At 44.7% G+C, this 13,407-nt stretch overlaps 1 protein-coding gene across 4 annotated transcripts in view; it reads right to left on the minus strand.

Moving 5' to 3' along the window:
• Positions 1-13,407, minus strand: part of LOC135378010 (E3 ubiquitin-protein ligase lubel-like) — a 77,329-nt gene that overhangs the window by 14,801 nt on the left and 49,121 nt on the right. For all 4 annotated transcript variants that reach the window (XM_064610814.1, XM_064610815.1, XM_064610812.1 and 1 more), the window contains 3 exons: positions 11,927-12,028; positions 6,583-6,846; positions 177-2,714 (listed from right to left, as the gene is read on the minus strand). In XM_064610814.1, the coding sequence (XP_064466884.1) occupies positions 177-2,714; positions 6,583-6,846; positions 11,927-12,028 (2,904 nt within the window). The remainder of the gene's footprint in view (positions 1-176; positions 2,715-6,582; positions 6,847-11,926; positions 12,029-13,407) is intronic.

The raw sequence follows: 13,407 nt of genomic DNA on the forward strand, positions 1-13,407 counted from the left end.
GGTTACATTTTGTGTTATTGTTTACTTCTACATTTTTAACCGATCTCTGTCTCAGAACAGAAAATACCGAATTGAAGGTGTATCCATGTGGATCATATTGGGAAGATGTATAGTGCGTTTTGCATAATAATTTCCACTGAAATATGTATATAGTCTGTGCGTGTGATGTCACGTACCTTATATTGTCTTTGCTTATCCGTCGGGATCTTGCCCTCGGGCCGCGGCTGTACGTGCGTTCGCTTCTTCGGTGGTGGCACAGATCGCAGCTTAGCAATATTGGCTGCTACCGTCTTGGAGATAAAGATGCCAGGCCTGGCTGCAATGCTACCCCTTCTCTCAATTGGCTTTTGCGGCTTCACCACGATGGGGCTGCCGTCAGGACCAAGCATAGCACTATTTTCCCCCTTATCTTCTGAGCCTCGAGACCGTCTTATAGATGGCCTTCGGTAAAGCCCTTTTCCCGTGGCTGTGGATGGTTCTTCGATAATAAGCCTTTCTGGCTCGGGTTGATCAACTGGCTGTATCACTTGACTTCGCGGCCGTTCCCTCCGCCTTGTCAGGGACCCGTCACTTAGCCGTCTGCTTTGCTTACGGGCTAATATAGACTCTGAGCTTTCATCTACTGGAGGTGGTCTCGTACGGCGACCAATTGTGGCCTCGACGACTTGAGCCTCTTTGCCGCTCGGAGTCGTCTGAGAATTAACGGACGTCGCAGGCTCTTTTGTTTCTGGTTCTGCACCTTTCTGTACACTGTCAGGTTGCACTTCATCATCAGGCTGCCTCTTAGGGTGAACGTCCCGCGTCACGGTTGCTTCTGTAGACATGTTTACATCTGCCGCTGCATTTGTGCTCGGCGTAGGTAGTGTTTTTCTTATAGAATCATTTAAATCGCTGCTTCCAGATCCTTGAGTTTTAACAGTGTTGTCTATTCCGGTGGAACATTTGGAAACTGTTATAATTGGATTGGAGAGAAGTGTTGTTGGTACCACAGAACTCGAAGAGCTTTGCACGTGTTTATTATTTTCAGGGTCGCTTTTTTGTTTGTCGTTAATTGGCTCGGGATCGCTTTGCCTGTCGCTTTCTTCAGTTGATACTTTTCTGTCGTTGGAGTACGATTTCACCTCCTTACTTTTTCCTTTCATTTCTGACGATTCTGTTTCACTTATTAATCCTTCGTTATTTACTAAGTGTGGAAGGCCGGGCATGTTGGTGGGAGTGTTCTTTGTAGCGCTGGGATTTTCCGGCGCTTCTTGACGAGCTGCTGGAAGAGAGGCGACTGATTCGGCGACAGTCGAGTCTCTTTGTGGTTCCTCTGTTTTGCGAAATAAAGAATCTGACCCTTTCATGTGCAATCCTTCCTTCACCGTCACCAGGACGCCGTTGTTGACTTTGGCATCAGTTTTCGTCGAGTCCGGCTTGGCATTCTGGAGTGTCGCCGTATCACATCGATTTATGCTTCCCGAATTTGCACTTCCTATATGCATCTCAGGTTCGGAACGTTCTCCTGTAACTGACAGTCTCTTCCCATCCGTTTGTGCTTGTTCTTTTACAGATGAAGATCGAACCGTTGATCTCGAAAGTGGCGTATAGTTACTCGCAACATTCGGTTGTAGGTTTAGAGTTATAGGTGTTAGAGGACCCGACAGGAAAGAAGCCCTCGCGTCACGAATTGTTTGTCGAACGTTTTTCATGTCACGATCTCTCCTTTTGGCCGTTGTATTTGTGTCGTCCTCTGACTTGGTTCCTATATCTTTGCCGTCAGGCTTCGCTGCCGTTGTCGTTATACTGCCGGCTACTAACGCGGTTGGATCGTGCGCAACTCTAATTTCTGTTCCATTTGGATGACCATGCCCAAGCGTTTGTGATACCAAATGCTCATTTGCGTCTGTGTGTTTGACAACTTTGTCAGCTCGGTCCTTCTTGAAAGGTGACAAACGTTCCAAAAGGGCCTTCGGTTTCGCCCCTGTTGCTTCCAGTGGCCTCAGCGTCGCCGACGACACGGTTTCTGTGCTGCTACTACTCCCTCTCTTCAGAGTGCTGGGTGACGGCGAAGCCGTCGACGAATTCGATTTCGTGATATCTTCTTGTAACGAATGGTCCACAGCCTTGGGGAAATCGATCCTCGAATGATTTTCTGATTTGCCTTTGAAGACCGTGGACAACGTCCAACGCTTCTTTCCAGCTGCCTTTCTATTCTTCCTTCCTTTTTCATTCTCTTTTTGCGCTTCCCTTCTTCTCAGTATTCTTTCAAGTCTCGAAGTAGTCTCTTGTGCCGCTGATGACACGCTGCTGGTTTCTGATATTTCTGGGTGACTAGCGAGTGAAGAAGCTGGAGAGCTAGATCTTCCCCGCAAGGAACCCTCCGTGCAACCTCCCTGGTATGAACGCCGTCTCTGTTGCCACTGGCCTTTTTCCCATGTTGGGGACGTCTTGTAACTGGCGACCTGAGAGGCATCGAGAGAGTCCAGCCAGTCCTTCACGCGCTCGGTGGCGCTTTCTTCTGGATCATTACCGGGTGGAGCTGGGAACGCAGACGGACACGCTCCTTCATCGTTGTCCACACCCGTACCAGGACCCCAGATTCTCATTAGGAAAGGCTTCAGCGTTGCCTTGGTCAACTGCGCATATGCCATGTCTATGAGACCCTGGTTGTCAGTGAGCGCAGTGAGGATCTCTTCACGACTGAAGCTGCCACGCGAACTGAGCTCCATGAACTGGGAAAAGCAAACAAGCAAGCACATTTTTGGAGACACCAAAACACAATTTATCCCAACGTAGTATTCACGCCAACCTGGTTAGACGTTGTTTTCAATGCTATGTAATATTCCCTTGCCTTGCCGTCAATTGCAATAGCTGATTTTCTCGTCGGCCATAACGACATACATGTATGCTATGATTGCGTTTGAATTGATACACAAATACTATTACCGAGCAGATGGTCTGAAGTCCGGCGATTGAGGCTGCATATTGAATTTTTTTCTTGCACATGTACTTTTTGCATGCCCTGAGTGATTTTTGCTTTTCTTTTTTTTTTTTTTAGCTTCCCTCCCTCCCTCCATTCTTCTTTCATAGCCCTTCTGTATAGGAGTTTGGCCAGAGGGGAAATGGACCCTAAAACTGCCGGCGTCCAGTATTTGGACAGTGTACAACTTTATTGTGTATTTGTACTTGTAACAGAACAGAGTACGACAGCTTGTAAATTTGCACGTGCAAATTTGCGTGTAAATTTCCTCTATTGCGTAACTATTAGAATCTTTAATTTTATGTTCACTCGTACACTTCGTAAGTGACAAAGAGCATGACAAACCGCACCATGGGAAAGACCTTTGTATTACAGATGGCAAAAAGTCATACTTGTATGCGAAAAATGCATGTTCTCTTTCGTCTTCTTTCCATGCCCGCTTACATCATTGCCGTCGTGCATGAAGTCTCCTCAACAAGAAATTACTGCTTGTCGAGCCTTTCATACATAATGAACTATGTTCCAGTACTTCCTCGTTAGGAATAGGCGTATAGACAAGATTCGTTGCTGCTACCTCGACACTCGGAGTTAGATAGCGCTTTGCATACATTGAGCTGCGTCAGCTCTAAGTACACACTCAATTATGCGTCGGCGAATGAGCTTCAGAGACTCACTCGTGGAATAGGTGCCTAACTTTATTGTAGACAACGGGCATTGAAACACTCCTCTTACTCACTCAATGGTGTACACTATGCCGCGAAAGTCAGGTCTTGCCAGAACTAAAATGCTTTCACGACATTATTTGGGGCTAATATAGTTGGAATCACCAGTTGTTGACATGATTTCATGTCCAATAAACTATCCACACAAAATGAAACTGCTTTTCGCACTCCAGGTGTCGATACAGTGGTCGCTGTACTATCGTAATTCGTAAGATATGGTGGCAATGATAGTCATTGCTAGCTGTTGTAGAAATGCACGGGACAGCGTTTGCGCTTCATGTGGATCATAACAACCATTCAATTAACCGTCAAGCACTACATCTCCTCTGATATAACATCGAAGCATGCGAATCCAATTGTTCAACCTCAAACTTTGCGACACTCGAACTTTTCGACGCCTCGTGACATCCCTGGCTTCCCGCCAATGGACAACTGACATTCTCCCCCCCCCCCCCCCATCAATGTTGATCCAACGCTCGCTTTCCGCATGCCACGAAACACCTCTCGTCAAGATGCCGCATTAATTCATCGGATGCGACTCGATGTGGCCTTTACAGCTCAGTGGCGTTATCGCTTGAGACAAGTTGACTCTCCCAGATGCTGTCACTGCGGTGCTCTAGAACATCTAGAGCACATTCTTCTTCATGGCCCACGCTACCAACCTTCCCGAACCGCACTCTCCCTGTCCCTTAATCAGCTGGACTCTCGCCCCCCCCCCCCCACCATCTCTCTCAAAATTGCTTGGTCCCTGGTCAAATCCAACCCCCCAACGCTCTGCCGTCAAAACTCTTTTTGGACACCATAGGACTTCGATACTTATTGTGAAGGGGCTCATTATTTCATTCCCCACATCACCACCAGCAATGGGGTAGAGTATCGCCCCTTGCGATGAAACTCCGCATTCATCATCTCCAAGTAAAGTTGTTGTTTATGTTTATCGAGATTTTGTTTGGGATAATAATACTCAAACTTCCTACGTTTTTACTCCTCCACCTGCAACTCATGGCCACGGCTGCGCATTGCAAGAAAAGAAAAGCCGAATCATCATCTACCTGCAATGCCTCGCAATCTGGTACACGTGTAGCAGCGCAACAGGGCATAACAAGTGTATACTGTCATATGTACATCTCCAGACTTCATGAAACACTGTTAACGGAATTGGATTCAATTGTAGAAAATATCATCAACGGATAAAGCTTAATCTGTAATGCATACGTGTTTTCAATTGATGGATAAATCTCTGTACTGGCAATATTTCGCCGACATCATTTATCGTGCGCTACAAGCGCGCGAATATCTTGTTCAGTTCGACAATCGTGTTTGGAACAGCATCCAAATCTGCAAAACAGATGACAATTCGAATATCCGTGAAGAAAATTGAGGAGTTCTCACTGTGAAGCTCGTCATTATATCTTCACCAAAGTATTGCCCGCGGCGATTAAACACCCGACTCACTGTCATCAAAATAAACCGCTCACATGTACATCTGCTAGTGTCGGCTATTGCGTCGTACTTTATTCTCTTTCTCGAAAACCGACATCTGGATTTTCGCGCGAATGATTTTATTGAAATGGAATTCCAAGATACATCAGGTGAAATTGGATCTAGGTTATCTTTACTGGTGCTAAAGTAAGTAAATTTTGAAAAACAGATTCAAACAAAGTCTGGATGTGGGGTGATTTGCACGGTGAGGTAACTCAGAAAAAGAAAGCGCTGCGTGTGTGTGCTTCTTTAGCCCGCATTATATCGCTGCGTTGCATGACCGTGCAAAACAGATTCCTTTTGCAATTCCATTCGGAGCCATCTTTCTTGCCAAGACTCGGATACGGAAAGCAAAATCAATGCTCATACTATGAACATGTTTCAGAAATCAATAGGCACCGAAATTTACCAAAATCACAAATATATCACATACTAGTTTTGTAAACAAAAAGCATTAAACCTATGAATGCATACGCTGAAAGAAATCAAGCTACAACAATTCCCCGCGCAACCCTTCTGTACTACTCGGCGAAAACAGCACGAAGGTAGTTTTGTTCATACTCTTCACATATTGGGCGTCCCTGCACAGTATCGCCGTTGTGCGGTGAAAGCATGCCAGACAGGTAGATTTGTAAAAAAAAAAAAAAAAGGTATCGCATTGTGCTAACCCCCTTTCGAGAATGAGCATGCCTTTAGTGCTTCTATAAACAGAATATGCGCTTATGGAAAGGTTAACACGAGAGGAAAATTTTCCCAAGTAACGTAGAAGTACCTGAGCCCAATGAAATACCGGGACAACACGATGTAATCGGTAGCAAATCTGGCTGAATCGGAGAGTATCTGTTCCAGTCCCACAGCATTTTCATCAACTGCCATTCTTTAACAGTATAGGAAGGTTATGTTGGTTTTGGAAGACGAGCATATAAAGAAAAAAGCGATCTTTTTCTTCTTTCTGTTTTGTTTTTGTTTTTGTTTGTTAAAGAAGGGAGTGTCAGCGGCAACATGAACCATACAAGAGGAGGCTCATGTCAGAAAACGTCTCTACCTAATGTCAATGGGAAGGGCTTGCTATTCTTGGGGAACCATTTGTGGAGTTGCACCAAAGACATAGGAATATCGCTGCGCGAAAGCAGCGCCATCTAAAATCTAATTAATAACAAATCGTCAAAACGAAAGTAGCAGGGCTCGAGTACATGGCTTCTATGTATAGTACCAGTTCTGGTTGTCATCGTAAAGTGTTGACTTCCGCATCATTCAGACATATCGAATGTTTCCTGCTATTCAGCATTCTTCTGCTGCTGTTCTTTTAAATATTGATCATGAAATTGTATCTCTGAAGCTTTTAGGATGTCAGTCGAATAGTTCATTCTGCTAGATTATGGTTGTGCATTGCTAAAAAGCTGGTAATCCAAATACCATTCGCTGACGGTTCTCTACACACTCAGTTACTGCAGCCCATATGTTGCCTTTCTGTCGACGGAGCGCGGCTTGAGCCTCCGTTGTGGAGACGATCCCAATATTGTTCTCTCGACGATCATGACCATAGTTCGTTGCCAGAGTCACAACGGTCTCGGTCATATTTCTCCAGTTCTCCTTGAGCCAGTGGACTGGGTTGTCGTTGCCGCAATGATTCATGGCCACCTGGAGGTCATCGGCCGTGAAACCCTGCTGCTCCGCTTCCTGAAAAGGCACAGCAAGACTTCAGATAAGCTACGCTGAAATTTTGTTGCAGTAGATAACTCAAAATTGCATATTTCTCGACGGCTTAAAGCCATATCAAATTTTCTTTTTCTTCAAAATTGCTAACATATAACGATAAACATTTGTGAGATGCCCAGTGTCGTCACTACCCCCAACAACACCGAATATCCTCTGGATGTATGAATAATGTCTTAACTATTTCGTACGTCCGATGGATATCTCTGAGATATCCATCGGACGTACGAATCCGTTAGGACATTATTGGTACATCCAGAGGATATTCGGTGTTGTAAAGAGCTCCCGCACCCGGTGCGGGAGCTCTTTGCGTCACGCCTCCCCCCGCCCCCCATATAATGGTTCTCTCTCCATACCAGGCGACACAAGATAAATACCAACATCATACCACATGCAGAAACAAAAATACATGTGCCCGCAGAGGGCTTCTCGTGTTGTTTTTGCGTCATCGCGCCGCAGAGAAAGAGAAGGAAGCTCAGTACTGGTGCGGCGCGTCACGTCACGTCATCCCCTTCCGTCGCGTCACCCGATGCGGACAGCACCCCCCGTACCCTCCTAGTGACTCCACTGGAAATGCCTGAGATGGCTGAGATACAATGCGCAAACAGTCTTATACTACCTACATTAATGTCCAAAGGTTTGCACCCTTCCAAGCGTGCGACTTTCACAAAACTTTGCCGATATGTTCAGTACCTTCCACTTGCACAACAACAACAACATCAATTTCTTAATGCCGCCACGACTTCTGGTCATTAACATACCACCAAACGAACACAGATGCTCCATTGGAGTACTGCTGGATAGCCCCATATTATACTTCATGAACAGATGCGGATTGACCGGTATACCTTTCAAATTATTTCTCCCATAGTGCTGCACTTTTGTTTTTGCCGCACTCAAATTTAAAGCTTTCAGTAACCTCCTCATCAGATGACTCGTGATGTTCCATTATAGAAGGTGCAGCTCTTATTGAATTTTGTCATTTGCATTTTTGTCATATGTCAGTTGTCACATGGATCCGGTCCGTTTTGAACATGGAATGCGCGATAGAACTTGCGATGAGACTCTTCTTGATGGGTCGCTATGCCAGGCAATCATACGCCGACGACGAACGTGAGATTGTCCTGGTTTTGACTGCTGCACACGCGTTGCGCATGTACACGATAATCTTGTCGTTCGAGTCTTCGGTGAAAGAGTAAAAATCGCGGATATTGGGAAAGAGATTTACAAGGCGCAGGCTAACTGGTGAAGCATTACGATGGAGGAATACCCTGAGACACGGAACGAAGAAGACGACACATTGCAGGTTCTCAGAACTTGTTTACATGAACTTGACAGGAGCGGGTTGAGTTGGGTCGGGTTCGACTCGCTCATGTAAACGCTGTCGGGTCGTGTTAATCCCGCGATCGCATCCCGTTGGAGCGAGTTCATGTAAACAGTGTCGGGTCGAGTTCGGCTCAGCCCACGGGTCAACTCGACCCGCTCCTGTCGGGTCCATGTAAACGATGCTAGTGAGAACTTGTGTTGTGTCGTCGTCTTCTTCGTTCCGTGTCTCAGGGCAGTGCCGGATTTAAGTGTGTGTGTGTGGGGGGGGGGGGGCAGACGAGACATATGCTCCCACCAGAAAGGAGGCCCCACCACTACAAGTGTCACTTATTTCTTCTGTAAACGATACGGGCGATACGGCTTTAGGTGGTTCGCCAAAATCACTTATGCAGCAAGAACTTTCTTGCACTTGGAAAATACTTCACCAGTTGAAAGATCCGTCCTGACCACGGGCAGGAGGACATGTTCAAAGCTTTAATAGGTTTCCTCTGCGCACATGACATAAGCACAAGGTCTGGCGAGCAGCCTTACGACAATGCTGCGTCCGTGAGTGGAAAGTACAAGGGCCGTCAACCATTAGTACGGCAGAAAAATCCTCTGGCCACGTGGGTTCCTTGTCCAGCGCTCCCACTGGATCCACTGTGAAAGCCCTAGGTAGGGGCTACTGTTTTTCCTTAAAAGCACCGGAAATCATTGCTAACTGTCGATGAAATGGGTGAAGTGCGCTTTAAAGCCGGCGGTCTCATGGACACAATATCTAGACTGGACTAGGTTAGACGCTAGACAACGAGAATTTATGCCGCGTTTTGGGACGGTGTTTTTGACAGAGTGAACACGACTACGTTACAAAGTCCAATGATCGACCTGAACAGCTTGGTTTCCTCATTGATATCGCTCAAAGGCTTTATTGCCGCATAGCGCGAAGCATTCGATCACTACTGCATGGTTGGGGAGATGCAACTGGAACAAGGGAATTTGCTGGAGTAAGAAAGCGCAATCGACGATCTAGTGTACGGCTCACGCCACTAGGCTACGGAACTGCCTCGGATGCACGGTTTTGTTGTCCTTCAGAGGAGTTCCGCACAGAGGACTTTCTCCCGGCAATAAATCAGCTTCTAGCTTCTCTTGATTAACAATTGGCCGCGCATGAAGAATTGTCATCTAGGTTTGGTCTCTTCGGAGAAATCGGCACCGATTATCATCGACAAGAAGGCAATATGCCTAGCTGAAGTCTACAAAAAATTGTATGAACGTTTACCTGGCGTGGTACACTCTAAATCGTTTTACACCTTAAAGGGTGTAAATCAAAATGTTCATGGCGCACACCTTTTAAGGTGTATTTTAACACCCTCATGGCAATTGGGGTGTAAAGGGTGTAACGCCGAATAAAACTGTTGGGTTTGTGGCAATATGCTGGTAACTGTGTTTTCACAATTACCAGCATATTGCGTATAATCACATTGAGGTCCATATATGTATGCACATCAAGGTGACTAAATATGTATGTAAACATGCACAGCCGACATACAGACAATCATGTATGGCGTGGCAGCTGTGCATGGCAATGAAGCATGGCAGCTGTATATAGCTTTTCGTGAAACTGTAGGCCTTCTCATGAGCAGGCACCTCCCCCATATGCATGTTCATTACTTAGAACGCTGCATTTATTCGCTGCATATTTCTTCAAGGCTTTGCAGTGTTGTACCCACAAATATCTAACTCCTGTAAAATGCATTACGTTGCTCATTATCCGCGACTCATCAGGATGTTTGGTCCTTTCCAATCTGTATGGTTGTACGCGTTTCGAAGGGAAACACCAGCATTTTAAAGATGTTGCTAGAAAAATCGACATTTTAAGAACATAACCCTTTCATTAGCAAGAAGACATCAATTTTATCAAATGTATCTGTGGTCGCAGCCCTTCACGAGAAATGCCACATCTACTGATGGTTCCAAGGAGATACTACTTCAACATGCCCCAGAAACAATTCAGAGTTACATTCATGACCGTGATATTCACGCAGAATCTATAGTCTATGTGAAAAGTGCAGTTGATAATGATAACACATTTGCTATTGGCTTGCCAAAGAATCTTGCGAGGAGGACTTACCCGTGTTCATTGAGATTGCAGGCATACATGTTATTAACTCTAGTACCATTTTTCTTATACAAACATTAACTACAGTTGAGTATGATGAGCACTATCACGTATTTGTTCTGTCTTGCAATGAGCAGCAACGTGTTTTAAGAAATTTAAGCACTATCTCAACAGAACTTCTAAATCTGCATGCATTACCAGATGGTAGACGTGTTGTAAATCCAGGGCATGCACTTTTGTAATGTAACTTCCTGCTCCCTGTTGTTGTATATATTTACTTTTGTTCATGTGAACGAAAACAAACGTACTCCCTTTCTACACCCAGGTGACACACTATCACCACATATTTCACCTGAGTGTGTAGTACACCATTGTTACACCCTCAGGAACTTCCAAAACAAAGTTGTAGGGTGTGAAAGGGGTGTGCTCTTTGTTAATACACCTATTTTACACCTTTAAAGGTGTGAAACGATTTAGAGTGATAGTACACATCAGTCACTTTACCAAGGCACTTTTGCAAGACGAGGTTGGCATACGAGAACAGTTCCTCTACACGCGATTATATAGAGAAGGGACTGAAGAAAGCTTTCCCTCATGTAGAGATTGCTATTGCTCTAGATATACCTCTGCTCTCGTATATATATCTCACTATGATGGTTAGCAATAACAGTCCCTATGAGCGCTCATTTTCGAAACTGAAGCTCAGAAGAACAGTCATCGGGCAACCATGACGCACAGCAGACTTAATACCATGTCACTGTTTTGCATAGAAAGGGACATTCTTAAACAGCTCGATTTGACAGAACTTACTACTCATTTTTCAGTAAGGAAGTCACGAAATATTCCAATTTACGCCAGCAGCGTAATGTAGTGTTGAATAGCGTGCAAGATAGTAGATGGAAGATCTTAGAAGATGTAAACTGAAAATGCAAAATGTGAAGTATAGGTACTCTTTTCAGAAACTGGGTGCTTATGAAACAAACCGACTACTGTATACATTGAACTTTTTGACGTATATATCGCACGGAATAGTAGCACCTATATCAGGCATCTCCATGGACTTGGTCATAATTTATCCTTGTGAAGCACCATGAAAAGCACTGACTAAGCAGAAGGGCCTCCACCATGCCCCGAGCCTCCACCACTGTAAATCCGGCATTGTCTCAGGGTGTTCCTCCAGCGTCATTTCAAATGAGCTTGTGTCCCAAATCGCATACAAAGGTTCCAAAAGTAATTCTGAGTGTATTACAAATTGCTTGCAAAAGTCATTCAAACACAGTTACATTTACGTATTACTAAATGTAATTCTCGAAGTAATGAATTGCTAAGAATGTAATTAATTACGGTGATTGATTCACTTGTAATTAATTAACTTGTAAGTTTGGTGATGAAACCGAACCCTTGGCAGGATGCAAGACCTCAAATCCGTCCAGCACAAGCGTGCGACTATTGTTGCGTTATACTGCGGGCAGCACTGACATTTGCTACATTGATGTATAGTTTTACGGGAGAACTTATTTTCTGCGTGGATAGTCTTTCCGGTGGAATACTGTTGATGTGGCTAGCTGCGGAGTTACCTTTAATACAGCATAAACAAAGGCTTTTGTGTCATTTCCTTACCCTTATCATGCGCACGAGTTCAAAGCCTTGGGCTTTCATCTGCTCTTGCTTTCTTTGTTGAACAAGCTCTTCAAGGCTGTGGTAGTAGTCCTGTTTCCGACCCTGTAATGATTTGTTCTTAACAATTCTCAAACGATATTCCAGTAGCAGAACAACTATGAGGATTCCTGAATGCGATAAATTGTGTTCAAAACTGTGTCTCGATATGTACGTATATTCTCTGTAGTATACCGTCATTACTTGTACGATAGTGTAAAGACTACCATTATTGCTTGCGCTAATGCTCTCAATTGTTAGTCTAGCATTCTGCTATTGATAATTTCTTACCATTATGCCGTCAGCTGCTGACAGACACTATGCCGTCAGCTGCTGACAGACACAAATTACATATAATGCTACCAAGCTACTGAGCCCAGAGGGTACAACAAATAAATAAAAAAAAACAAATAAATCAACACCGTGGCTCTTGGAAACTACCCCAGCGCCATGCCACATTGGTGTTGGAGCCCAATACTATATGCTGGGTTCCTCTGCATATACAGGGTATCCACGCTAACTATAGACGAAGTTTTTTATATTTGGCAAGTCATTTTTTCGCAGTTATAAGCCATGACAATATGTTCTACACCAAAAGCCACACCTCACGAGGGCAGCAGCAACCCCCTAAGTCGATGTATTAATTAGGTTCCGTTAATTAACTTTTTTAATTATTTGAGATAGAAGCCCGGCGCAAATGCAAAATCGGTTTACGTCGGTGCGTTGATGCCGCTGCCGTTTTCAACAGAACGCTCGAGACCATTATTGCGCGAGGAAATGGTCCCGAAATAACGACAATGTGATGGTGATTCTTGTCGCGCGGCTGGAAGCGCGATTTTTGCCCTTTCTCTTAACCCCGAGGGAGAAACAACTCTGCAACCCTTGCGCTCAAAAGGAAAGGGCAAAAGGTGCGCTCTGCAAGCGCACAACAACGCCGGCGTGAACAGAGTTTGCATTTGCGCCGAGCTTCTATCTCCAATTATTAAAAAGTTAATTAACGAGACCTAATTAATACATCGACTTAGGAGGCTGCTGCTGCCCTCGTAGAACATATTGTCATCGCTTACAACTGCAAAAAAAAAAGATTTCTCCGAATATGAAAAATACGTCTACGGTTAGCGTGGACACGCTGTATATCATGTCAACCAGCACGCAGGTGGTTGAGAACAAAGTGCGTCACGGAGCACTTTAGGCTTTCCAGCGCGTACCGAAAAGGATTGCTAGAGTGCTGTACGAAACCTGCGGAACCGTCGTCCTTGTGTTACTTTTCTGGAATAAGGGGTCTTAATAAGTGGAATACAATTATTTTCCGAATTCTCTGTTTAAGGTAGCTTTCATATTTGCCATGCTACTATGTTAACGAATTTTCAGCTATTTTTACACCATGCATGGGCTAAATAACACCAAACACTATAACGCTTGCTCATATCTGCATAGCACGTTCG

This window comes from Ornithodoros turicata, chromosome 1 (assembly GCF_037126465.1).
Source record: "Ornithodoros turicata isolate Travis chromosome 1, ASM3712646v1, whole genome shotgun sequence".
NCBI lineage: Eukaryota > Metazoa > Arthropoda > Arachnida > Ixodida > Argasidae > Ornithodoros > Ornithodoros turicata.